Here is a 26,314-nt window from a genome sequence, read left to right as displayed (position 1 = left end):
CATTTCTTATTTCCTCCGCTTCATCGTCTTCTCGGCCATCTCGATCAGCCCGGACTTGGCTTCGCTGTCGGGGAAGTCACTAATGGCGGCTACGGCCGTGTCGGCATAGTCCTGGGCCAGGACACGGGTCTGCTCGACACCGTTGCTGTGGTAGACAATCTCACGGGCCTGGGATGTGGTCAGTTTCGAACGTCCAAAGAAAAAGATTATGATATAATCGAAATGATAGGCCTTCTTACCCGCTGCACGTCGCCCTCATTGCGGAACTTGCGGCCAACCAAAGGACCGAGCTCAGGGTTGCTTTTCCACGCGAACAAAAGCGGAGCAGTGGCCAGGCCCAGCTCCAAATCGGCTCCGGCCGGCTTGCCCAGCTCAGCCTCCGTAAGAGTATAGTCCAACATATCATCCACCAGCTGGAAAGCAAGGCCCAGGTTGCGGCCATAGGCATAAGCAGCCTCGATAACCTCAGGGGCGCTCCGACCCAGAACGGCGGCAGAGCGGCAGGACTTACTGATCAGACTGGCCGTCTTCAGGTAGGTCTTCTGCAGGTAGTAGTCCAAAGTCTCGTCCGTGTAAATGGGCTTCGCCTCGTCCTGGGCGGTGTTCTTCAGCTGCATAAATTCGCCTTCCACCAGGTTGGCGATGACAGTCGCCATCAGCTCAGTTACTTCCGGGTCGCGTAGCCGGGCCAGTGCGACAGACGCCCGGCCCAGGAGGAAATCGCCAGCCAGCACCGCCATCTTGTTTCCAAAGGCCAGGTTCGCCGAGCTGTTGGCGCGGCGGGTCACTGCGTTATCGATGACATCGTCATGGAGCAGGGACGCAGTGTGGATAAGTTCTGTAATCTCAGCCAGCCGGCGCTGGGCCGGCAGGATATTATCGTCACCGGCAAAGTCGTACTGGCTCTCGGCGGACGGGGCTACGAGCGGATTTGAGTCTGGGTTTGCGTCATCGAGGATGGATAGCGAGCTGAACGAGCTGTCGACCGAACGTGGGTTTGGAGAGTCGGACGTGTGTTTGCGCGGGTCGAGAGCTGTCGCCTGGGACATGAGGAGAACCAGCAATGGCCGCATGTGTTTGCCCTCGCTACGGGTATAATACTTGGCCACCTTATCCAGTGCCGGGTGGCCCGATCCCAGCAATTGACGAATGTTTTTAGTCAAGAACTTCAGTTCTTTGCCAACGATTCGCAGTGGATCGACTGAAATACCCGGAGGTGCTTTCGGCATGCCCTTGAAGATGGCCTGGGCAGCCGTGGCCGCGGCACCGAACGGGGACACATCTCTTCGGCGAGTAGGGTGGAATTTGCGAGATTGAATGAGTGTCTGGGTCAAGAGGAGGTCATCGCGAAGGCACTGTGAGCACACGGAGGTCGAAGGCGTCCGCCTGATGGTCAGCCCGGCGGCCGAAAGGGCACGAGCTCGCATGCTCAGGGTAGGACTCGTGAATTGGAATGGAAGGAGACAACCAAGATCGGAACATTAATCGGTCAATTGAGGCGAGAGCGCTAGATGCGGACGCGACGGCGTTTGGGGATGTATGAGGTCCGCAAGACACAATCTTGCGGGCGGGAAGATTTCGAGCTCTCGGGACGGCACGGACCACTCGCAGCGCCCATTGGCAGCTCCGAGCTTGTGAGACACCCCCAATACTACATTACAAACCTCCGGACTCCTAGACTACAACCCCCCGCTCTTGAGAAACAACCAGAGGTAATGAACTAAATACTCTGTATTCGCAAGGAAACACGTATACCGATGGGGCCGAGCATCCCATCCGAGTCTACTGTAATACTCTGCAGCAAAACAAGCCGAGCAATACACGGGTCCGATGCAAAAGAAAAGATAATTCCAGTATAAGACACACGGAAGATCGCGCCGGCCAACTCGGTCCTGCACATTCCCCTTCGTACACATCCAACAAAAAAAGAAGCGAGATCGCGCACAATTAACACTTAAGTTGAAGATGGCCACTTACGAGGGCAGAGACCCAAGCACGAGGCCGGCGCGACGAGGAAAGATATGCTGTATCGATTACCCAGAAACCACCTAGATTAGATGGCATCGAAATCGCCACCAGCATCCTCATCGTCCATGTCTCCATCCTGAATCTCCTTGGCAAGCTCTCGCTCCCGCTCGCGGGCCTCCTGGGCACTCTTCAGCTCCAGACGGTGCTGGTTCATCGGGAACCGCATAGCCTTGAGGGTTATGGTTAGCGACATCCGATGGGAAAAAAAATGAGTAGAAAATACATACCTTGACACTCTCGTCATGGAGAGTAAGACAAGCACGAATGCGCTCGTGGAACGCCTCGCCCGGTTCCCTGGTGGCATATATGTCCCCAACCTCCTTGCTCTTCATGTAACCGTGCTCGTGATCCAATGTGGCCTCGATAACACCATCCCGGATAGCCTTTGCCACAATGTACTCAGCCGACTCCTCGCTATCCAGGCCCAGGCGGAGACAGATATCCCGCAGGGAGATACGAGAGTAGGACAAGGACATCATGCGAATACCGGTCTTGATCACGTTCTGGCGCAGACGAAGGATCAAGGTGTAAGTACCATCTTTCCGGAAGGTTGCACTGTGGGTGTTGACAATGTTCAAGAAGCCATCCAGATCCCCAACGCTGACGGCCTGGGCGAGCAGGAAGTATGGGTGCATGGCCTTCTCCAGGGCAGGTTGGCGGAAGACCGCGCGGTCAGGAATATCACCCATCAGTAGCTCGACCACCACAAGGAGCTTATGCGAGGCCTGGTAAAAACCACGCGCGACGTTGCTAGTGGGAGACTTGCGGGTGGCACCGATCAGGTGACTATGAGCCTCGGTGTACTGCAGCTGAATGGCACGGATACGGCCAAGATAGTACAAATACCGGGCAATCTGGTTATTAGATGCAGCAGCGGGGAAGCGATTGTGCGAGATCAAGAGATCTGCTTGGGTGATGTGGGAGGTGGACAGATAGTTGCGGAGAAGCAGGGTCATAACGGTGGCCTGCGTATCAACATCTTGCCGGAGAACAGCGGTCCGCAGGGCAGCCAGCAACGGCTGACGGATGGTAGTCACGGTAGCTGCTGGAGAAGGGGGAAGCGGAGCAATTTGCTCGAAGAAGAGGGAGTAATAAAAGTACACGCGAGCTGCGAGGGAATCCAACGTCCGGCGGTTGACGGTGCGCAAGCGCTCGATCAGTTCAGTCGAGAACTTGGCACCTTCCTGGATTTTTCGCTGGTCAAAGAGGTAAATCTGCACCAAGATTGACAAGTATGCATCCACCTCGGGGAGGACTTCCTTCGGGACAGCCTTATTCTTCTCTGAGTCCACCTCCATCTTTGAGCTCGCGAGGTCACTCTCAAAGGCACCGGCCTGCTCGAGGGCATCAAGCAGGAAAGATGCCGTCGAGTTGGAGGCTGAGTATGTTTCCACGATCACTTCGGTGAGGACCTCAGGGGTGAGGTGTTTCCGCATCGACGATATCGATCGCAGGACACGAAGGGTAAATCGGGGATCGAAGTGGGCGACGGCTCGCTCGAGCAGAGTGAAGTTGTTCTTGATGTCTGCCATCACAAGAGAGAGGAGTATCGTAGTCAGTAAAGGCTTTCATTAAGGGTGTTTCCTCGGTTCAAAAAGAGAAACAGTCAACCAACCTTGAATGGCCTTGGTCGTTGGGTCAATCTCAGGCTCAGCCTTCTCCGCATCACCCTCCTCCGCACCCTCCATCGTCACATCATCCTCCTTATCCTGGCCCGGCTTGCCGGATGATCTGGAACCCTTGGTCGGGGGCACTACAACAGTCATCTTCTCGTCACCATTCCGGTCCTTGCTGGAGTTGAAGGAGGATGTAGGCGCACCTGCCGTATCCTCTCCCATCTCGACATCCTCAGAACCATTCACACCATTCTCCGCCGACTTCGATCCGTTGACGTGGGACTGATCATTCTCCCCCATTCCGGTGTTTGATGCGCCCTTGGCGGCGCCTTTCTTTGCCGGGACTGACTTGGCCTTGTTGGCGGCGGCGCGGGTTGTGGGTGCGGCCTTGTCTTTAGCACTCGAGCTCTGGGAGTTCGAGCGTGCCTTTTCACCGTTAGCAGATGAAGAGGTATCGGATTTGTTGTTTGATCGTAGAGAACGCCTCTCGGCCGGCATCTTTCCCAAGCTGTTAGAGCTCAGCTGAGCAAGCACGAAGCTTCGAAAAGTAGGGGGGAGGGCGATAAAGAGCACAAAACAATGATGAAAAGCAGAAGGGCAGGTTTCGACAGGCCAAACTGCCGAGAATCAGGGAAAGGATGGGGTAAAACGGGCAGAGCAACGGGTAGATGAAGTGGACAGGTGATGTGATGTCAAGAGACGAGGACGGGCGCAAGACGCCTGAAGAGTGCTTAGTCAGGGGGAGCTCACTTGGTGGAATGGCAACGCCTCCGACGTGGCCTGGACGAAGAGCAGCGGGCTGAGATTGTAAAGACAGGATCGATTGAGAAAGTGAGCAGGGCAAGGAAGAAAAAGAAAGGCCACCAGAATCGTGTGGCAGCACCGTCGCAACCCAGCGGTTTGCTGCCGTCGTAGGCGCCTTCTCAACTTGGCGCCTGAGGCAGAAAAACGCAGCTCCATCAACAGTCCCCAAAACAACCCGCGGGACGAGGTGCAACTTGCAGCTGCAACAACGCAACCATGCCGCTCCTCGACTCCCACCTGGAGCAAATTGCTCTTTCGTCAGCTGCTATCTCTGAACTACCGTCCGTACTCATTATCCTTCAATCCATTTTTCGTCCGACTCACCAAGCAATTTACTCCAGGTTCCCTCCACCCCGCATCTTCACGAACGCGCTACTGGGCTCACACGAAATCACCGCCTTGATTCGCGATACTGAAGTCCATGAACGAGCTCTGTTCCAGGTTGATTCGTCGACGAAGGCGCATGGAGCACAGCGGCGTGCCACCCGACGCGGAACAACATTCCCCGCGGAGTCTGACAACGAGTCTATGGCCAGCCGAATCTACTCCGCGCGAAATAACCGCAATCAGTCCGCTGTAGCTCGAGTATTGGGCTCTGACATGATGGAGGAAATCAAGCGATCTGCAGGCTCGTCCATCCGGGGTCCACGAGGAGAAGTGAACATCGAGGTCTTGCTTCGCGGAGCCGAGATCCTATGCAATGTCTAGTACGTCTGCTGCCCGGCGTTCTATGATAACATTCTCACCGATTTGAAGCCCCGTTGCAGGTGCACAGGAAAAGATTGCTAGCTTGCGTTACCGCCATGAGATGATTGCGGAATCCATTGCGCAACTGGAGGACCGCGTCGCTGCCAATACCGCCGAGCTAGAGCAGATGCGCCACTCGTATGGTGACGACGAGGATTACTACGCTCCCGCATCGTCCTCGCAGCCAGATCCTCCCGATGTCACCGACGAGGACATCGAACGGGAATTGGCTGAAATAAGGGAGCTGGAGCGAAGGAAACGCACGTTGGAGGAGCGAGTTACTGGCATGGACCGTGACCTCGGGGGACTAATAGGCTGAAATGGAGTCATATCATACTCATTGTGAGAAAGTCTCCGTCAGTCCTTAACCCCGATGAGCTTGCGCTTTGATCCAACGCATAGGGAGAATTTGGGCAGAGATGATAAACACCAACCCTGAGGGAAGGCCTTAGTCTGCAAGGCAACGCCTCCGGTGGTAGCAATACTGTCCTGTCCCTATGATTCGCCTTGCCTTGGACAGCGTGGCTTATCAATCCTTTGAGGCCCATGTTCTCGGTTCAATGATGGCCAGAGAAATAAGTGTACGCTTCCCCACACCGTGCTATGCCATTCTCAAACAGGTATGACGTCTTCCCAGTGTGGGCTGTCTTCCACAAAATCGAGGATATAGTGTTTGGTGTGCTTTGTTGGAGGATTGGACGCGAGGCTGTGTAGCACCATGCATAGAAGATACCCTATTGATAACGTTTAACGATGGTCATGAACAATTTAAAGGCACTCAGTTGATATGTTGAGATCCGCAATAAACACCCTTTACTCATATCATGCGTGTTTGGGGATTTGCTTTCATCTGAAACTCATTGTCCATCGGGCAACTTGAGCTCGAACTATATAACAAGCCGCTCTCGTAATTATTTCAATAGCCATTGCGCATAAACATTGACGTATATCCAGAAAGTCGCCGCATTTTAATAAAAAGTACTAGATAGTTATTGCCATACGCTGTACTATCCCACACCGGAGCCTGCTATCAGTTCACCTGAAGTTTGTACCCTACCCAGCCGCAGCGCACGAGATTTCCTCCACAGCGCCTGTCCCGAAACAAGTGAACACTCAAATAGCCAGGTCTGTTAGTAACGCCGTATGTCCCGCATTTTTATGGAAATCGTTGGTTATTATTTTACTAACAAATGGCCGTTTTAGTTGTTGAAGAACACCCGGGTAACCGCAGCCCTCAAGACTTTACGGAGTACGGAGTACACCTCGGGCGGATGCCAAGACTGCCTCCCGACCTCATCTCTCCAAGACAAATTCCATCTCACCAACGGTTCCAATTCTCCAGGCCCCGTCCGAAACCTGTATGTGGTGTGAGAGGGTGTGATTTGGTCCTATTATCCAGATTTCCTTTGGACGAATACCTCGATCGAGCCAGACGATCCCTCCGCGATCCATTTCGCACGCCCTCGCGCCGATTTCCGACCCCAGCTCCGCGGTCGCCAATATGGACGGGTCTCAGGGCCAGGCAGGCCAGCAGCAGCAGCCAATGTCGCAAACACAGCAGCACTCCAACCTGATCCGGACCGACCAGGTGCAGAAGCTCCCACACCTGAACGACCAGCAGAAAGCCCAGCACACCCAGCTGGTGCGCACTCTGTGGGAGGTCCTCAATACCCGCGATCCGCAGAGCCATGAATATCAGACTGCGCATGTGAAGCTGTCACAACTATCCCAAAACTTGATGAAGGGCATGCGGATGTTCCAGCAGACCCGACAGCAGGCACTCCAGCAGCATCAAGCCCAGGCGGCCGCTGCGGCCGTGCAACAGCAACAAGGCCAGCCCCAGCAAGGTCAACCCGTCCAGCGGACCCAGTCCAACAACCCCCAGAACCTCAGCCAGCTTCTTCCCCAGATCCAGGCGAAGGTTAGCTCGTTGAACTTCTACCTCCCCCCGAACGTGACCCAGGAGCAGGTACAAAACTGGATTCCTGAGGCTCGGCTACGATATGGTATTGCGCTTCAAAAACAAGAGGTTGGGCGCGCCCGGATTGCAGACCTGCGCCAGCAGTTCTCGCAGCGTCAAAGTCAGGGCAATATGACACAGGAGGAGGTGCAGGAGTTCAAAAACCGACAGTTGGCGGCGGAGAAGCTGTTCCGGGAAGGGAGCGACTTTTTGACCAAGTTCAAAGACCAGCAGGAGAGCTTCAAGGCGCAGTCCCAGCCCGGTCAGCAGATGAATCCACAGGGACAAGCGACAACTGCACCCTCAGCACAGCAGCCTGCGGTTCCCGCAGCACCATCCGCAAATGTTGCCGCGTCTCAAGCCGCTCCTCCCAATCAGGCCGGTAATGCAACCAATGCTATGCCTGGCCAGGCTCCAACGCCAGCACCCCACACCATCAACTCGGCTGTCAATGCGGCCCGCAGCCAGGCTGGTGCGGCGATGTCGCCCTCGACGTCCCAGCCAGGGCAGGCTCCATCCGCATCCTCGGCTGGTGCGACACCTGCACCTTCCCATGCGCAACCACCAGCACAGCGACTTCAACCGCCATCGCAGCAGGGCACGCCCGGCGCACAAGTCACCTTCAGCCAAACACCCAACCCGGACGGTTCGACCCCCACTCCGACGGGACCTCCCCAGCAAATGAACCAAGGCCCTCCTCGGCCTCTCTCACAAGCAGCCGCTATGCAGCAAGCTGCAAATTATAACACCAGCAACCAAGGCCAGCAGCAGGGCCAGCAGGTCAACCAGGCCGCAAACAATCAGCAGACCCACCCACCTGGCTACCTCACCAACCGCTCAACCGAAACCCCCAACCGCAGCATCAACATGGTCATCCCCAAGAACTTGAATGTCTCGACTCCTGAGCCCGTCCCCATGCCTGGCTCACGCCCCACTTTCTCTGGTGGCCCCGGTCACAGTCAGATGGGTGTGATGGGCCAGCCAGCCATTCAGAAGCACCCAGGCTACGTCCTCGAAGGTGAGGGCCAGCACGTCCTCAGCAAGAAGATGCTCGACATCCTCGTGCGCCAGGTCACCGGCGGTGGCGAAGGGGAGATGCTGTCACCCGACGCAGAAGAGGTAAGAAGGAAACCTGCTGATCCGGCATCAACTGAGATCCGCTGAACCAGCCCCAAAACTAACCCGCATCCCGCAGTTCATGCTCCAGATGGCCGATGACTTCGTCGACGACGTGATCACCCAGGCCTGCCGCCTGGCCAAGCTTCGGCCCTCGTCGACTCTCGAGATCCGCGACATCCAGCTCGTCCTGGAGCGCAACTACAACATGCGCATCTCGGGCTTCGCCACTGATGACCTCCGCACCGTCAAGAAGCCCCAGCCTACGCAGGGCTGGCTGCAGAAGATGTCTGCCATCCAAGCGGCCAAGGTCACGCAGGGCCGCGCTGAGTGAGAAACTCACATGACATAATCAGAGAGCAGTGCTGCGTGCCTTGCCCCGCGTCATCTATTCTTCTCTCGCATCCTTTTCACCTTCGATTTTTCTGGTCAACATTATTTGCGGGGGGTTGCTTGCGGATCTCTCCATTCCCAGTGTCGGGCGAGAAGTCCTGGCGTTTACATCACGGTGGAGAAAGGGAAGGGGTCTTACTTTACATAGTCCTCTATTTTGCCTTTCTGATATTTGGTTCACTGTTTTTCGATGCGTCCGATTTTAGCTAGGTTGGACTACCCCGACGGTAATCTTCTGGTACCCTTTTTTCGCTTTGCGTCGTTTCTGGTGGATGTTTGCGGGGGCAACTGGCGTTTTTCTGTTTTACTTATACTGCTTTCTGGAATGGGCTCAAAATTAGGCAGGGTCTCGATACGGCTCGATAGGGAAATGGAGATACATAGCAGCATGCCTTCTTCGTGTGGTATCTTAGATCCTGCATAGGTGTAGCCCGGCTTCTATCTGGACTTCGAGACCAAGCTTGAGTATTGATGGTAGATATTCCACCTTGAACAAACGGCGAAATGCCTATCTAGCTACAAAGCTACACTATTTCATATGATCTAGATACTCTACTTTACGCAATTGGAATACGTTTCGAACTCATAATTCACAGCACAAATTCCATTTCAAAACCGCTTCGGCTCAATTGACTCGACCCAGCCCTAATCAGGCACATTCACCCCCATTCCAACCACCACAGCATACCAAGCACAACAGATAATTATCTATAACCGATCTATACAGCACGAAGAAATATGGGGGAAACAGGAAGGGAAACGAAGCCCCCCAGGCTTACACCTGCTAACTCAAGCCTGGACAGGATCGGCTCCGGATATAGGCGCAAGTAAATCACGATTCTCTAATGGAAGACGCATAGGACAAGAACGAGTACAGGCTCAGACAATGACAAGGACAAGCTAAATCGAGGACAGGTAAAGGAAAGTCAAGTCAGGCACGGCAAGTGGTATAGTGATTGGTACAGGGTATGATATGACTCTCGCGAGAAGTAACTAGGAAGAGAAAAAGATAGGGCAGAGGAAGGATGAAAGAAAAGATAAAGGAAGTGAAGTAAAGAAAAGGAGATGGATGGTTGAGACTAGTTAGGAAAGTTAATGGCCGCGAACGAGGTGCGGGTGGCCGCGTGGGCTGGTAGTTATGGCTGTAGAGAAAGACGGAAATTAAGACGAGACTGCTGGATGCAATGCGAGGGCATGAGACGGGTCAAGACAAAACGAGACGATAGACAGATGGTGGATCGGATTGCCGGTTTGGTCGGGTAATCCACGACAATGGCCATGACAGTGAGAGGATTCGTTGGTGGTACAAGGAAATTTTCAAGCCGAGCAAGGCAAGACGAATATGCAGATGCCCAGCATAAGAAAAATAGCCGGAGTGGAACGAAGAACGAGAAACATGATCATGTTTCTTAGGTTCTGGTCTGGATCCACTCGGCACAAAATAGGTATCCCGTGAGATAGCGAGCACGGGGACAGAGACAGACAGAGACGACAGACGAGAGACGCTCAACAACAGGAAATATACAGACGTCACTCATGAACATCAGCAGTTTTGGCAGAAACGCAGATTGCAAGTACATCAATTGAGAGGTAGAGCAGAGCAAACAGAAGCAGAGGACAAGCGGGGGTCACGAAAGGGCCGGCGCAAGGCTTCTGCAGGCGGGGAGGGACAGAGGGATTAACGGGAGGGTTTCACAAATGGTCTATCAAGCAAGAAAGGGGGCGCGGGAGTGGGATATCTCGCTGGAGACAAAACAAGATCAGAGACAGCAAGCCACGGGTAAAGTACCACAGTGAGCCGGCCGGCACAGGCAAAATTAGACACAAATCTCAAGGCGGAAGGACGTTACCGCTGCTTCATGCTCGCCAGGTAGTCTTCGCCGCGGTCGATTTCCTTCCCCTTGGCAGAGGGCTGCGGGCGCTCGTCGCTGGGCACTGGAGGAAGTTCCTTATCGGACAGCCGACGACCATGTCGACTATGCGAGCTATGGCCACCGACGCTGCTGGCCTCGCCTGCTTCATCGACAATCGGCAGGGTGGAGGTTGGGCCTGGGCCAGCTGCATCTGCAGGATCCCACACGGTGGCCAGAGTGCGCGGGTGCGTAACAGATACATCATTCGACGCCTCTTTCTCCGCCGCCTGCATGGTGCGCTCGACGGAAGAAGACCGGGACTGGTGCTTCTCATGCGACGCTCGAGCGGACACCTTCGATTCTCGCCGCTCGGCCTCCTCCTTCGACATGGTGATACCCTTCACGAAATTGATGAAGCGATCGCCATAGCTCTCCGGCGGAACCGGTGAGATCTGCGTCCGGTCGTGCGAGAGGCCCTTGAAAAAGTTCTCGATCTTTTTGACCATCCCGTAGTGCGTCAGACAGTCGATGATGCCCAGGTAGTAGATTTCCTCGCCGAAGGTGCCGTCCTCGCGGGTCGCGCGGAAGCCGCCGTCGTCGGAGTAGAATTTCAGATTCATTTTCCGTGAGTCCAGTACCTCCTCCGGCATCTTGGCGGCTGCTTTGTCGAGAGGCACAGGCCGCTCCCGCTTGACCAGCATGCGGAGTTCCCGGGCCTTGCGCTCGTTTTCAAGCTTCGATGGTGTCCGCATCAGCATGTTTCCTCTAGTCTCTTCTTCGCGGTCGCCTCCGGGCTGGAAGACTTGGAGGGTCTTGTCGCGCAGTTTTTCTTCGTTGCCGCGCTCGACGTCATGGATCCCAACCAGGAGTGAATAGTCCATAATCTTCAGCTTCTTGAGCAACTCCACATCCTTGGTCAATTGCTCGATAAAGTCAAATCGCCTTTCCGGTCCACACTGCAGATGCCGATTCCTCCGCACCCAGTTCAGATCCTTCATGGTTGCACGCGGGTTCCTCTCTAGGTCAGACTCCTGCAGATCACGGCCGATAGTGGAACCCTTCAGATCGAACGTTTGGTGAATATCGCGGTGCGGCGGGAACAGGTTGTTCATGACGACGAAGTGGATCTTGCGGCCGTACGCCATCTTCACACGGTGCAGGCCGTAAAATTGCGAGATCAAGGTGTTGGGATTTTCTTGCACGTGCTTGTAGTACAGGGGCAAGATCTTCCGGAGAAGCTTGTGCTCGGAGTGGTGGATCGTCTTGATGATGTACTTGTAGTCGCGCGAGAAGTAGAAGAAACTACCGCTCTTGCCGGGTGAGCCCAGTTCGGACAAAATATACTTGCTGGTCAGGGACATCAGGTAGTCGGCGGGATCGAGGTTGAATTTGGCGCGAAGGTGGCGGAACACCCACGGCGCATAGTCCTTGAATTTGAAATCGTATTTTGCGGAGGGAATTAGTTCGTTGCCGGTTCTGTGGGCGGGTCAGGTCAGTCATATCCATGAGGGAACGTGGGCTTCAGGATGAGTGCAGCCATACATATCAAATGAGAACTTGTGTTTGGCTTCAAAGTCCGCGGGGGTCAATTCCCGGTCCATCTTCGCGTTGATGCGGGATACCGTAAACCGGATACCTGTCAACATGTTGTATGCGGTGACATAATTGACGTGGTTCTGGTCGACCTTGGTGCCCACGATGACTCGTTCATCGTCATCATCCTCGCGTCGTCGCCGTGATGCTCGCTTTTGTTTGATCGCTTCCGCCCACCGTGCGGCCTCCTCATCGGGTGGGGTATCATCCAAGGGTATATCCGACTGTGTTCGCGTGGCCCGTCGAATTAGACTGAATGACGTGCGGCGAGGTCCGGCAGATGTGGGCGAGAGTCGGCCACTAGCGTACGCAGTGTCTTCGCCTTGGTCTCGACTACTCCGCCGGCCACTGGGCGCTCTCGGAACTTGTAGCGAGTGTCGATGTCGCATGCTCGACTGCGGGGTGTCCTGCATGAGGGCGTTGTCGGCGGAAATGGGAGCAGGAGGGGAGGAGTAGCGGTGATGGCTGGGTTTCGGACCCGGGGACAATCGGTCCGGGTCGGGAGAGAGACGACCGGCGTCTTCGGAATTGGGGATCTGTAAGAGGGAGGTCGACGGGCTCGTCGCCCGATCCGACATGGCGGGTTCATCGGCGGAGGGGCGGTGGAAGTCGCCGTTGACCATCGCCTTCCCCTGGCCGGAGCGGTGGTTCCACGTCGTGCCTCCATTGACCTGTTGGCTCGTGATCGACGCTGTCGCGGAGCCTGCTCCCGGTCCAGCGTCCGACGACTTGCGATCCAGCATGGCCGGCCGGCCAGTGTCCCGAGGGTCCTTGGCCGAGCCATTGCCTAGCGAGTGCATGCTGCCGTCCTTGGAGTGCGGCAGGTCGCGCGTGTATGAGCCGATGCTGGACTGGGGGCCATTCAAAGAATATGCGCTGCCGTCCTTCAAATTGGTGATTACTGGGTGGTCATTCTGGTGGGTGTCGTGGTTGGCGTCGCCGTTGGGCCAGTTGGTCCACAGGAAAGCGTTTCCGACCGAACTTTTCTCGTGAGACTTGCGGTTCGGCGATTCGAACGAGCGCGGAGGATGGGTAGCTGTTGTGGTCACCGTGCCCGTCTGGTAGGATTCGCCGGAGAAGGAGGGCATAGTGGACTCGTCCCCGCGGTCTGAGTGCGTTGAGAGATTCCCAGGGAAACGGGGTGACGTGCGCTCTGCGTGGGCCGGCAACCCGACGTGACGGCAATGGCCCTGATAGGCGGAGGGGCAGAGAGATTGAGAACCGGAGCGCGTTCCAGTCGATCAGAACCAGAGGACGAGGAAGGAGAAGGGGAGGGGGAAGGGGAAGAGAGTGAGGTTGGACAAGGTGGTTCGGAGGATGACAGGGACTCCAGCCGAGTTGCGGCCAGCCAGGGCGTGGCAAGATAGAGGGTTTTCAGCGGATAAACATGTTCGGGTTCACGGGGGCTCGAGCGTTTCGGGGACGACCACTGAAAGAAACCGGCTATGCAATGAAAAGACGAGGGGGTTTAGATGGGGAAGTGATAATTAGGTTGAAAACGACAGAGGGGGGCGGAAGCAAACGTGGATCGAGGTGGTTGTCCGGGAGAGAAAAGACTGGGCCAAACGGGTGTCGTAATTACCACCAACTGGGAGACCGCTCCACTCGTCAGCTCGGCGTTCTGCTGTCTGCTGCACCGGAACACCCCAGGGTCCGGTCCGCGTTGACTATTTACTACACTCGGAAGAGACGTCCTAACTTCGGGTCCGGTATAGCGACTGCATTTCTGAGTTATCTACAGGGATCCACGACCATGGACGGCCCCCTCGCATTCCGAGAGTAGCATCCCGAGGCCTTCGATCACCTCCGTTCACGAGGGGCAAATGCGACCGCAACGAAAAGCCTGGACCTTGCACGGAGATCCGGTCGCCTACTCGTCGTTTTTATGCAGATGGCGCCATGAAGCAATGCGAGCGCATGGGGGCAATTGGGAGGGGATACCCCTCCGGGAGCATCTGCAAGGAGATCTCGGTGACGTCGTACGCACCCTCTGGAGAAGAGCAAAGCGCCAGAGGCGTGTACGAAATACGGAGTCCTATGAACGGAGTCTCTCCCACGCCTCGTCCAAGGTTCTGCCCTGAGGGGAAAGGAGTCCCCTCTCGGCGTGGCAGGGCAGCCGTCCCGGACCCAAAGAGTGGCGCAGCACGAGAGTTTCCCGTATGCCTAATTAACGACCCGTTAGTGAACCTCCCTAGATCGTTTGCGGATAGGCGTTAGTCTTGATTTTGCGATATTATAATATTATCTTCGTGCTTCTAGAAGATCATCGTCCCGGCCCCTGACTACACGCAACCTCCACTCTCCCGTTCCAAAAATAACACCTGCTGCCGTACAGCGATGAAATCATGTGATGGTTATAGGTAAGATCCATCGATGATTAACGTATGGAGCACCGAGGACGGTGGATCTACTGTACATAAGCCAGCGGTATGATGGTCATCAGAAGAACTGGCATGCTCTCGTATCCCGCGCGTGAAACCAAGGCGTATTGTATAGAAGTGAATATCATCCATACCTGGTCCCCAAGGCCGACTTCTCCTTGCATCCGGATAGTCACTGTCCATTCAAGTCCTCAATCGTGTATGTGGCCACGCCCTTCTTCCCAGTCAAAACCCTTAACCTGTCGAGACTGCTTCGCTCCGACGAGCAGTATCGACAAACAAATAGCTAGTCGATGGATCCCGACTGAGACTGGGGATTTCTTACGGGTCTCTCATGTTACAAACAAATCAAATTAAATTGAAAGGATCCAAAACCAAATCACCCACCAATGAGCATGCCAATACCCAAGATAAGACAGACCAGCGCACATTCTGTAGCACGCGAGGGAGTTGAATCCCAGCACCGGCGGTGATCGGCCCTCGCCTCGCGGCAGCAGGGACGGAGGCTCAATCGAATTGTGGAGTCTCCCGAGTCCAACCATCGAAGGCCTCAGGCTTCAAGCTTCTGGCTTCTGCATCCAAGGTCCATCTCCATCCCTCCCAGTAAACGCAAATCGACTGCACGGAAACAATGAAAAACGAAGGTCCACTTGGATTCATCTGGAGTACGAATGAACTATGGAACTATCACGCGAGGATCAGTACCGCACACCGAACACAGTATGGCGCTCACACTAGAACCTCCCGCCATCCAACTCGTCTCGCACCCTACAAAGCAACAAGGGATCGAAAGAGATTCCAATTCAAAGTCTCTCACAGGATCCGACAACCAGGAGACACAAAAAGGGAAAACACAGGACCAGAGCACACAGGGTCAAGGAAAACAGCGAGCAAGAAAAACAATTTCCCCGGACCAAACCCACCACGGACGCCATCCTTTCGACTTTGGAGTTAAAAGACAAAGCCCATCATAACGAAGATATTCCCAGAAAGAAAGAAAAAAAGCCAAAGCACGGCACGGCATGGCACAGCAAAACACAGCCAAACAAAAAGAAGAACCATCAGAGCTATCAGAGCCAACGAGCAAACCAGAGGGAAGCAGTTCCGAGCCACCAGATCAGATCAGATCAGATCAGATCAGATCAGGGTTCGAAAAGGAAAGAAAATACAGCGGAAGAGAAGGAAGGGAATCGAATCGCCCTCCCGGAAGAGCGCACGTGAGAATGGGAGGACAACATCGGGTCGAAGGACGCGATGTCAATCCCTCTATTTCTTGGTGGTCGCACGCTTCTTGGCGGCGGGCTTAGGCGCCGCTGTGGTCTTGGTGACCCGGCCAGACTTGGTCTTGCCGATGACCTTGGGTTGCTCAACGATAGCCGGAGCCTGAAGGGTGTTAGTGATCAAACGGGATGGGATCCAGACGGGGTGGTCTGGAGGTCGGCGAGGGTGCTACATACGACAGTGGCGGTCTTGGTCTTGCGGGCCTTACCAGAGTTGGCCTTGGGCTTGGTCGCCGTCTTCTTGGTGGTGCTGGTCTTCTTAGCAGCAGTGGTCTTGGGCGTCGCCTTGGGGGCGGCCTTCTTGGCAGCCGGCTTCTTGCTGGCGGGGGCCTTGGCGGCAGGCTTCTAGCAGAGTGGTGAGCCACGGGGCGACGAGGATCGATATGCACCGACTCGGGTTTACTTACCTTGGCAGGAGCGACCTTCTCCTTCTTCACAGCGGGCTTAGCGGCAGGCTTGGGGGCCGCCTCCTTCTTAGCCAGCTTCACGGGGCCAGAGGGGCCTACAAGACGCGTCAGCAAACGGTCATGAGATCAGAAGGCCGGCGAGGTGATCCCGCGCGCAATAGCAAGAGCCACCGCAACGACACAGGATGTCGGGGAGATTCAGAAAAGCAATGCGCGCAGGGAAATCAGGAGAATTAGAATGGAGCTTACCCTTGGGCTGAGTGAACTCGCCCTTCTCAACACCAGCCTTGATGGCCTTGTTGAACTGGGCATCGAAGGTCGCCTGCGACGCGACGTTGATCTTGTTGTTGGAAGACACATACTTCTTGATGGCCTGGCGGCTATAGCGGGGGGAAGTCTCGTTAGTACGGGGTGGCCAGTGGACAAACAACGCGCGCCCAGCACCCGGGTGGTGGGCGACCAGGACCGCGCGCCGACGAGATGTCGGGAACAACAACACCAAACACATACCTGGAACCATTGCGCTCTTTCAGCTATTCACAGAAAGGCCAGTTAGCAATGGAATTCAATACATCTAGGCCCTCCCCTGGAGGGGGGGGTGGCTGGTCGGGCCCCAAGACTGGACGTGTCCCGGTCGGGCGCGCGACCGGAAATCACAACAAGCCGGGCGGCGGCGATCCACTCACGTTGACAATGGCATCCTTGATCATATCTATATGAATAGAATCAGCCAGGATTCGCGACACGAGCGATGCCCTTCTTATTTTTACGCGATGGGGGGTGCACTCAGGATCAGGCAAAACATACCGCGGTAGGAGGCGTGCGCCGACGGGGCGGCCTTCTTGGTCACGCTGGTTGCTTTCTTGGGAGGCATGGTGAGATGAGGGGTGGTTGGTGTCTGTTGGAAGGAAGTGGCCGTGGGGAGCGTCTTGGAAGATAGAGACTAGAGAAAAAATCCGAAAAGTCGTGGGTGGGTGGTGGGAACAGAAAAGAGGAAGAAGAAGCAGCAAGCGGAAGGGGTGGGAAGAGCAGCGGGGCATCCGCGATTTATAGGCGGCTGGTGTTGACACAAGATCACCCCCGGCTCCTGGGCGAATTCGCACGGGTCGTTTTTCCTCTTGTGTCGTCTTCTATGCCCTGCTGGCTTGAGTCTTCTTTTTATCACTCATCCCTCTGTGCTATCTGTTTGATTATCTGCTGCGCCGTGCTGGCTCCCGCTCTTTTGCTGGACTATCGCTGGCGCTGCGCGTTTCAGCACCCTCTCTGGCGAAGGATTGGTGGACCGCGCGCATTCCCCCAGGCAGACAAGCGACACTCCATTCCCGCATCGAGTTGGACGACGAGTGTACAGTCTGTATCTCCCGTGCAAACGCGCCTCTTTCTACACGTCCCTCGGCACCCCCGGCGATGAGACACCGCGCACCCGTCCATCGGGGGAGGCGATTCCCTTCCCAGCAGTCGAACAAACCCGATGCCTAACACTCGATCCCATCATCCCCCCATCTGGCGCCAAGGGGCATCTCTTCTGCCCCTCTGGCGTACTCTGGCAAAGACACATTCCAATGGATCCGGAGAGGATCGACCCGCCTCCTTTCGTCTTCGCAGGACGGCCAGGCCGGGGTATGGAATCCAGATCTTCCTCCTGTCCGAACCCAGATTTCAGGATGATCGGCCACTGCTGGCTGTGGCTGCGAACAGTAACCAGGGCATAGTAAGCCCGTCCCAGTCCCCTGTAGCCCTCCCCAATATCCCTCGATAGCCCAGGTGCCCAACCATAGCAGTAGGTACTCCCTTTGTACCGTAGTTCCTCGCGCTACGGGAGTTGACCAGTGGTCTTATCGCGATATAGTTCGGACAGCGCAGACCCGTTGTCCGCCCTCCGCTCGGAAGCTCCTTGCTTGCGGTGCCTTGAGGACCTGCAGCGGTCACGAGGCATGTCATGCACGAGAGCCGGGGCGGTCCATGGTACGGTGACTCGATGATGTCGTGACTTGGGGGGGGCGGGGGCTCGTAGGGTTGTCATATTAGTCTGGTTGGCTGGTTGGCTGGTTGGCTGCTGGCTCCTCCGTGCTCGTGGACCTGCCAGCCCTAACTGCCTGGCTGGCTGCCTCTTTTACCGCTCGCGGTTGCTACCCCGTGATCCTCGTCAACCCTGATCTACAATGCTCCCACCACATTTAAACTATATGATAGTATGAGGATAGCTTGATAAACACAGGGCATATAAATCGTATGATCTCCACTATTCCTCTATAGGTTATCTATTACGTGGATGGGTAGAGCTGTCACTTGGAAGGGTGGCAAACGGGGCAGCACCCTTGAGGGGTAACCGATATATATCTTGCCCGTCACCAACCCACCCTCCAGCCGGCCTTCTCAAACAAACTGATTAACCCCTACTAGCCAACAAATCAAGGCTCAACGTGTGATTTCCATGATTCTCCACTGATCGCTGAGCAGCCTGACTCCCCGCACATCCACGGCGTGCACCGGGTCAGCCGTTGATCGGGGGCCGCCCCAGGTCTCCCGGGCTTCCCGTCAACCACTACCCAGCCATCAACCCCTTCAACCCCTACAAGTAATTTACAGATACACCTCTCCATACCATGGTAATCCCATGTCTCGATACTCTACGTACGGCAAGCTTATTTGGCCTGAAATCAGCCCGTGAGCACATGGTGATGGAGGGATCACGATGCCCGATCGGACTCGTCTGCCGCATCGAATCAAAGGACGCGGTAGACCAACCACTGATCCCCTGCCACACAATGCTCTTCGGCGCTTCTCCAATAGATCAAGGGTTGCCTACCATGGACTACGATGCATGTACGTTGGAATTTGAACCTGGATAATACCCATTGTTGAGATCACTGGCCCTTGGCTCGCGGATCACTCCGGGCCCCGTCTCGCTTAATCCGGAGTCGATCTATACAACCGCATCACATTTGACCCCACCCTAACCACCGCCACACAGCCTGTCGGTTGGCAAATGACAAGGTGAATGGATGGGTGATAGTTGAAAGGACCATATACAGTCATAGTGGAAAAAGCCCAGGGCCCAGGGACGTAAGGATCAGCCGGAAGGCATCCGGGTCCTCGTACCGCGCCGAGCACATGATCTTCTGATCCTACGCCGAAAACGACCAAGAGGCCCCTGGAATCAAGATGGACGAATGAGAAATAGCACTCCCCATCTGCTCATCTGGTAATCATTTCATTTTTGGGCTGGTATGATATGTTAAGACTCCATGCTATGGGCCGGGTGGCCAGGGCAAATCCGGGGGCCCACCCCCGATCCGAGATCAGACAAGGCGCACCACGGCAAAAGAAACAGAGAACCGTAAAACGCCAACGCCCATTGCGAAATCAAGAAAAAGAGATCGTGTTCGCTCAAAAAATGGCCAGAAGAAACCTCATACGACTACGGGGCTCCATTGAATATCGCCGAAGATAGTGACAAGCGCGATCCCGGGTCGCCGAGCATACCCGGGGTCCGCACTAGTTCGCACCACGCGGCTTCGACTTGGCCTCCTTCTTGGCCTTGGCCTCGTCCTTCTTGCGCTTCTTCTGGTCCTGCAGCTTCTCATCGTGCTTGCGCTTGAGGCTGGCCTTCTCCTCGTCCGTGCGCGCAACCGGTTTGAAGAAGCCCTCCAGCCTCGACTGCTGCGCGCTCTTCAGGTTCTTCTGCAGGCGCGCCGCGCCGTTGCGCACCCGGTCCTCGTTGAAGCCCTTGTCCGTGACCAGGAACTCCACCAGGGCCTCCACGTCGGGCGCCTCCCACTTGAAGTCACAGTCGGGGTGGTTGGCATCGCGGACGTCGGGGTGGGCGAACAGCTCGCGCGCGTCCTGGTAGGGCCAGTCGTCGGGGATCACATATTTCTTTTTCGGGTCGTTCTGCATGAACTCGGTCACCTTTTCCAGGCTGCCGTGTTCGCGGATCAAGGCGAGCGCTGTGTGGGGGCCCACCTTGGGGATGGGCTCAAGGTAGTCGCAGCCAAGGAGGATGCAGAGATCGATGAACTAGATCGACCATTGTGGCACGGTCAGCACTGGTAAAAGGGGTCCTGGAAAGGAGGCACAAAGTCCAGGTAAAGCGATAAAGCTTACCTGCGCGCGATCCATGTTCAGCCCCTCCATCGCCCGGCTCAAGTGAATCTCCTGAATCGGCTCCTTCCGCTGCTCGCTGAACGTCAAGTGGCGCAGCAGAATCGGCGTCTCAAAGCACAAGGTATCCATATCCTCCGACGCAGCGGCGTAGACCTTCCCCGCACGTGCCAGCACAGCGCACTGCGCCTCCGCCTCAGTCGGCGCATCAATGTAGGGAATGCCCATCAGCTTGAGCAGCTGCTTGCACTCGGCGTTGTGCTCGCGCGTCACCCGCACCGTCCGCCGCGAGAACTTCTCGACCTCTTCCGCGGTACCGGTCTCCTTAGCCTCCTCATGCGCTTCGGTCGCCTCGGCCTTGCGCGCACCTCGCTTGGCTAGCTCGCCGGACTTCAGCTTGGGCGGGGCGCCGTCGAAGACGTACAGAGGCTTGATGCCGTTGTCGACCATGCGCAGCGTCCGGTAGAACATACCCATCAAGTGCGAGGTTGTTTCGCCGGTGTCGCTCATTAGCTGCTGGCCTTCGGATCGTACCGCAATCAGGAAACTGTAGATGCTCATGGAACTGTGCTGGGTTAGCGCAGCTTGGCTGGCGGGCGACCCCCGTCATGCTGAAGATAGAGGACATACGCATCCTATAACCCAAATATGGATGCGGTCAGCAATTGAGAGTTGTGAGGTATAATGCAGTGCTTGGAGGTTTGACTCACAATGGCGACCTTGCGGCCGAAGTGGTTCTTGATCTCTCCCGTCTTGATCGCATCGGGAGCATTTTCGGAGATCACTTGGTAGAGGTCTAATGACCTGTTAGCAGCTGTCCAAAAACTTGGGAGCCCACAGCATCAACTAACTTTTGATACCCATGTTGGCGGGTGGTTTGGCGAATGCCCGTCACAAAAGAGTGTGGCAGCGGGATGTCGTTTTCAAGCTGCCGGAGCTTCCCACCGCGAGAGTAACGCGCCGAAAGAGCAAGACACGCGCCGCATCATTTAAACCGGATACAGACTAGCGTCAATACCACATGACCATACGACGAGCAGTGTGGATCCCCACGTGACCGGAGCCGGTCCAGACCCATACATGCCTCAGGCCACAAACGTATCGGTCGAGAACCGGAGGCAGTCCCAACCCCGCCTTTCTGCTTTTCCCCGGAGTCTGTCTTGTGGGAGGAGGTGCAACTGTCCAGCATGAAGCGGAATCGCATCCATTTCGAGGCCAATGGCGATGCCTCGTCCGCCTCGCCCCAAGGCGGGTTTACCCCGGAGGACCAGCGGCAGGCGCAGCATATCCCGAAGATCTCGCGGAGGATACGCGCATGCACGGAATGTAAGCGACACAAGGTCCGGTGTGATATGAAGACAGGTGAGTCGGTATGCTCGCGGTGTCGGCGCATGGACCTGGAGTGCGTTGTCAACAAGAGCCTCCAGACGCTGCTGGAGGATGAGGCCGAGTGAGTGCGCCCGAACATCCCATCTCCCCGCGGGGAGGGGTACGTGCGATGCGCAGCGACGGATAGCTAACACATTCGCTTGGCGCGCTGGTAGCTGGAAAACCATGATAGAGCTGGCAATGACCGACCTGCTTAGGAAGTCGCAGCTCCCGGAGCTATCGTACTACCAGGCTGGCGGCGGATCGATCGAGACGCCTTCGAAGAAACGGGGTCGGAAAGATTCGACAATTTCGGTGGATGAAGTTGGCCATGTCTTGGGACACCACAGCGAGAACAACTCGGCGGATACCACTGCAGGCAGAGCAACGGGATCTAGCTCGTCCAATTACGCCTTCTCTCAACAACAACCGCAATATAACATAGATCGCGAGGAGACGAGTGCGACATCGCTGGTGACGGCTCCTATGGGGAGTTTGTACGAGGTAACGCAGCTTAGTGAAAACCGGGAAAACTCACCAAGCGAGAAGTATGCGCCTGATCAAGCCCTGGTGACGGATTTCATCTCGCGCGGCGTGGTCGATCTGCAGGAGGCAGAGGAGTTGTTCTATCATTTCGATCAAGTGCTCAACCGATACCTCTGGGATGGGGCACTGTTGGCACATAAGGATTTGACATCTGCTCGACGATCATCATCAATGTTGTCTGCTGCAATTCTGGCCGTGACGGCGCTCCATATGCCTTCCAAGGAGCGCACATTCGACACCTGCTACACGGAGTTTGCAAAATTGGCGTCTGAATCAATGCTCGGACATCACCATACCATGGACGACATTCGCGCACTCTGTATTGGGGCATTCTGGCTCGCAGATGTGAGCTGGAAACTCTCTGGATATGCTGTTCGTATTGCAACCGAGCGCAATCTGCACCAGTTTTTCCGCAAAGCTGTGCAGGGCTCTCCCGAGCACCTGGAACAAGCCAGACTATGGTATCTTCTATATGTATGTTGCTTCTATATTTTCGCATCCCGTTTCTTCAATTTGGCTAATTATTTCAAGACCCTCGAACACCACTTCTCGATTGCATACGGCCGACCCCCCATCATCCACGAAGATCCAGCGATCACCCAACACAATGTCTTCACACAGTCACCCACAATATCCCAAGGAGACCTGAGATTGCACAGTCAGGTCGACCTATTCATCATATTGACCCGAATATATTTCGCATTTGGCCCCGATGTGGATCTCGAGGTTCCCGAGAGCGAATTTCCGAAGATCGACCAATTTGACCAGGATTTGGGAGATTGGAAATCGGGCTGGCTGCCTCGACTTGGTGAGATAGTCTGTCTGGCTTTGGGCGGATCCTGCACTTGCTAACATCAATATCAGCTGGGAGCCGACACGTCGGTGCATACCCCTATAAAGCCGTCTACATGCACTACCACTTCTCTCGCCTGCAGCTGAACTCAGTCGCTCTTCGAACATATCACTCTTCTACCTCCTCCAAGGCTATGTCGCCCGAGCGCAGAAAGCGTGCTAATATAGCGATTCAAGCATCGATTGCCACTCTCCAGGTGGTCTTAGATGAGCGAGACATTCAGCGCGCCCTGGTCGGCGTGCCACTGTACCTCCACAGTATGATCACTTTCGCGGCAGTATTCCTACTGAAAATAGCCGCCAAAACATGCTCCAACGGATCGAACCGGGGAGAACGGCGCCAGAACAGCTCTATCTCCTCAGCGGGCTTGATCATTGATATTCCCTACGTGCGAGTCTTGGTCGGGCGCATCGTCGAGGTGATGGTATCCTGCAGCCAGCGGGCAAGCGAGCGACACCTCAGCCACCATATTGCTCGTGGTCTGCGGAACATGCTCACTGGCCTGGAAGAGTGGGAGAAACGTAATAGCACGCAGCAGTCTGTCAAGCCGACCCCCCAGCCGGAGAGACCCTCGTTGTTCAAACCGGTCATCATTCCTGGAGCTCAGATCCTAGGCGAGCGGGATACCATCCTGAACCATCCACCACCGCTATTGGGCGTAGCACCGCTGTCTGCCGAACGAAGCAATGGATTCGACCCGAGTGCTGCAATGGGTAAGCAGGAGCCGGGCCTTTCAGAGGGCTCAATGGATCCCATGATGGCGGATCTGTGGGGATTTGACGAGGAGTATTTCCCCACGGGCGTGTTTGATTTCCTTCAAAGTCAGATGCCGGCGTAACGGAGCGCTGTGTAGTTTTATTCTGGCACTGTTTCCTATTTGGATGATAATATTCATCTACCCCCTTGTACATAGTAATTACGATCGATGTCGGACGACCACTGTTGTTTAGCAAGTAACATAGCCGAATAAAAGCCCTAGGAAAACCGAATAGAGCTCTCAGTCCCACTCGTATCTCCCGGCGCATATACCTACCCTTACGTCTGCCGAACCAGGCTCCGAGCAGTGCACAGCACAAGGGCCGAGAAAGTCCGAACCGGCGCCAGACGGCGAAGCAGGATATGCCAAACCCGGGCAATTGATTGATTCGCCTAGCGTAATCAGTTCCCCACCACGATTGGACTCGGCGCGAATGCCCTAGTCACCTCCGCATTGCATTGTGCTCGGTGATTTGCGATCCCCAGAATTGCCGAGGTTCTCCGACCACTAGCGCATATTTGATTGAGCTCCCCCGCAACAAGCGACTGAGAACATTGCTTTAGACAACCTCTCCGCTCTCACTTGTTCATTTTGTTTGCGTTTGAGACCTTGCTCTTGCGGAAATGATGAATCGCACTCTTTTGCGCGCCACAGCGCGCTCACTCCAGGCTGGTCGCCCCGTCGCTGATCGCCGGTATGCTTCATCTGCGGTGTTCAACTGGGAGGATCCCCTCGCCGCGGAGGAATTATATACGGCGGAGGAGCTGGCTATTCAGGATACCGCGCGGCAGTACTGTCAGGATCGGCTGATGCCGCGTATTCTCGGTGCGTTTTTGATTGGCTGTGTTACCGTGATCGTTGGCAATTGGAACTAATCGGACCTGGAAACACACAGAGGCCTACCGCAACGAAGACTACGATCGCAAGATTCTGGAGGAGATGGGCGAACTGGGCCTCCTGGGCGCCTCAATCGAGGGATACGAGTGTGCGGGCGTGAGCACTGTGGCCTCGGGCCTGATCACCAAGGAGGTCGAGCGGGTGGACTCCGGATACCGATCGGGCATGTCGGTTCAGAGCTCATTGGCTATGACTGGCATCTACGAGTTTGGCACAGAAGAGCAGAAGCAGCGGTTCCTCCCTGGCCTGGCAAAGGGCAAGCTGGCCGGTTGCTTCGGTCTGACCGAGCCGAATCACGGCTCGGACCCTGGCTCCATGGAGACCGTCGCGCGCGAGCATCCAACACAGAAGGGCACGTACTTACTGACCGGCAGCAAGACATGGATTACCAACTCGCCCATCGCGGATCTGGCGCTGGTCTGGGCCAAGCTCGAGACCACAGGCAAGATCAAGGGTTTTATCGTTGAGCGCTCGCGCTGCCCGCCCGGCACCTTCGAGACCCCCGCCATCAAGAATAAGAGCGCCCTGCGTGCGTCCATCACCGGCATGATTCATATGGACGACTGCCCTGTTCCTGCGGAGAACATGTTCCCCGACGTTGAGGGCCTGACGGGCCCGTTCACCTGCCTGAACAGCGCCCGTCTGGGCATTGCCTTTGGTAGCATGGGTGCCCTAGAGGACTGTCTTGCCCGTACCCGCGAGTACAGCCTTGAGCGCAAGCAGTTCAAGGGCAACCCATTGGCTAAGTACCAGCTCGTCCAGAAGAAGCTGGCTGACGCGGCGACGGATGCTGCTTACGGCATGCTGGCTGCAGTCCAAGTGGCTCGCCTCAAGGACGCGGGCAAGGCCACGCCGGAAATGATCTCCATGATCAAGCGTCAGAACTGCGATCGGGCTCTGGCCAACTCACGGATGTACGTTTTCTTTTCTTTTTTTTCTTTTTTCTTTCCGGCTTTTTTCTGCCTAGCTATCGTGGCTATCTTCGGTTTGCCTGATCCATACCACGAGGTACTAACTTTCTTGTGCCTGATAGTCTCCAAGAAGTGTTTGGTGGCAATGCTGCCAGCGACGAGTACCATATCGGTCGCCATGTGGCCAACCTGTTTGTGGTGCAGACTTACGAGGGCCAGAGCGATATTCACGGTGAGTGTCAGGTTCCTTGCATGCCCAATTTTGAGGTTAGCTTTTGGGCCGACAGCTGATCATTCTTGCTTTTTTTGACAGCCCTGATTCTGGGTCGAGCTATCACCGGCAAGCAGGCATTTGTCTGAAGTGATATTGGATATATTGTATTACCTATCGCATTTCCCCTGTACCCAGGGATATAAATTTGTATAGCATCTTTCCCGTCATGGGAGAAACCGGAGCGCGGTTTCCTTCCCCATCGGGACAAGTCTAGCGCCTCACCCGCACGTGACATCATCGAGGGCGCTAAAATCAGAAATGAGACATCAGCATAGAACACAGAAGAAACCATGATGAACCAAATATCAATAAGCTCTTGGTAAAAATGAGTTTGCTCTGAAGGAGGCGTAGAATACCTTTTGTACAAGGCCGAATACGGTCCGATGTGCCTAATCGCGGCTACCCTACGAGGGTCCTCGCAAAAAT

The 26,314-nt window shown here is 55.5% G+C and overlaps 9 protein-coding genes across 9 annotated transcripts; 4 read left to right on the top strand and 5 right to left on the bottom strand.

The window, feature by feature from the left end:
- Window positions 1-6: 6 nt before the first annotated feature.
- Window positions 7-1,427, bottom strand: N7482_009423 (trans-hexaprenyltranstransferase; the record flags this gene model as incomplete). The annotated part of the gene is made up of 2 exons (XM_056691547.1): window positions 7-168; window positions 240-1,427. The coding sequence occupies 2 exons, from the start codon at window positions 1,425-1,427 to the stop codon at window positions 7-9; spliced, it is 1,350 nt and encodes a 449-aa protein (XP_056539253.1).
- A 626-nt stretch (window positions 1,428-2,053) lies between these two features.
- N7482_009422 (proteasome regulatory particle lid subunit RPN3) lies at window positions 2,054-4,142 on the bottom strand (the record flags this gene model as incomplete). The annotated part of the gene is made up of 3 exons (XM_056691546.1): window positions 2,054-2,197; window positions 2,256-3,553; window positions 3,644-4,142. The coding sequence occupies 3 exons, from the start codon at window positions 4,140-4,142 to the stop codon at window positions 2,054-2,056; spliced, it is 1,941 nt and encodes a 646-aa protein (XP_056539252.1).
- Window positions 4,143-4,664: 522 nt separating this feature from the next.
- On the top strand, window positions 4,665-5,514 carry N7482_009421 (uncharacterized protein; the record flags this gene model as incomplete). The annotated part of the gene is made up of 2 exons (XM_056691545.1): window positions 4,665-5,155; window positions 5,205-5,514. The coding sequence occupies 2 exons, from the start codon at window positions 4,665-4,667 to the stop codon at window positions 5,512-5,514; spliced, it is 801 nt and encodes a 266-aa protein (XP_056539251.1).
- Window positions 5,515-6,696: 1,182 nt separating this feature from the next.
- On the top strand, window positions 6,697-8,605 carry N7482_009420 (putative transcription initiation factor TFIID subunit 12; the record flags this gene model as incomplete). Its single annotated transcript, XM_056691544.1, has 2 exons — window positions 6,697-8,274; window positions 8,351-8,605. The coding sequence occupies 2 exons, from the start codon at window positions 6,697-6,699 to the stop codon at window positions 8,603-8,605; spliced, it is 1,833 nt and encodes a 610-aa protein (XP_056539250.1).
- A 1,905-nt stretch (window positions 8,606-10,510) lies between these two features.
- Window positions 10,511-13,198, bottom strand: N7482_009419 (1-phosphatidylinositol-4-phosphate 5-kinase; the record flags this gene model as incomplete). The annotated part of the gene is made up of 2 exons (XM_056691543.1): window positions 10,511-11,993; window positions 12,060-13,198. 2 exons carry the CDS (start codon window positions 13,196-13,198, stop codon window positions 10,511-10,513), a joined length of 2,622 nt encoding a protein of 873 aa, XP_056539249.1.
- A 2,559-nt stretch (window positions 13,199-15,757) lies between these two features.
- N7482_009418 (histone H1/H5 family protein) lies at window positions 15,758-17,052 on the bottom strand (the record flags this gene model as incomplete). The annotated part of the gene is made up of 7 exons (XM_056691542.1): window positions 15,758-15,874; window positions 15,949-16,116; window positions 16,179-16,273; window positions 16,428-16,558; window positions 16,689-16,711; window positions 16,865-16,890; window positions 16,986-17,052. 7 exons carry the CDS (start codon window positions 17,050-17,052, stop codon window positions 15,758-15,760), a joined length of 627 nt encoding a protein of 208 aa, XP_056539248.1.
- A 2,624-nt stretch (window positions 17,053-19,676) lies between these two features.
- Window positions 19,677-21,146, bottom strand: fen1 (multifunctional nuclease RAD27; the record flags this gene model as incomplete). The annotated part of the gene is made up of 5 exons (XM_056691541.1): window positions 19,677-20,198; window positions 20,286-20,847; window positions 20,913-20,917; window positions 20,993-21,078; window positions 21,134-21,146. 5 exons carry the CDS (start codon window positions 21,144-21,146, stop codon window positions 19,677-19,679), a joined length of 1,188 nt encoding a protein of 395 aa, XP_056539247.1.
- A 323-nt stretch (window positions 21,147-21,469) lies between these two features.
- On the top strand, window positions 21,470-23,887 carry N7482_009416 (uncharacterized protein; the record flags this gene model as incomplete). Its single annotated transcript, XM_056691540.1, has 4 exons — window positions 21,470-21,732; window positions 21,869-22,670; window positions 22,728-23,004; window positions 23,061-23,887. The coding sequence occupies 4 exons, from the start codon at window positions 21,470-21,472 to the stop codon at window positions 23,885-23,887; spliced, it is 2,169 nt and encodes a 722-aa protein (XP_056539246.1).
- Window positions 23,888-24,429: 542 nt separating this feature from the next.
- On the top strand, window positions 24,430-25,974 carry N7482_009415 (acyl-CoA dehydrogenase; the record flags this gene model as incomplete). The annotated part of the gene is made up of 4 exons (XM_056691539.1): window positions 24,430-24,631; window positions 24,702-25,617; window positions 25,737-25,846; window positions 25,928-25,974. 4 exons carry the CDS (start codon window positions 24,430-24,432, stop codon window positions 25,972-25,974), a joined length of 1,275 nt encoding a protein of 424 aa, XP_056539245.1.
- Between the last annotated feature and the right edge of the window lie 340 nt (window positions 25,975-26,314).

Source organism: Penicillium canariense, assembly GCF_028826845.1.
Source record: "Penicillium canariense strain IBT 26290 chromosome Unknown utg000007l_segment0_segment0, whole genome shotgun sequence".
In the NCBI taxonomy this organism is placed as follows: Eukaryota; Fungi; Ascomycota; class Eurotiomycetes; order Eurotiales; family Aspergillaceae; genus Penicillium; species Penicillium canariense.
This window is presented reverse-complemented; position numbering and strand designations above follow the sequence as displayed.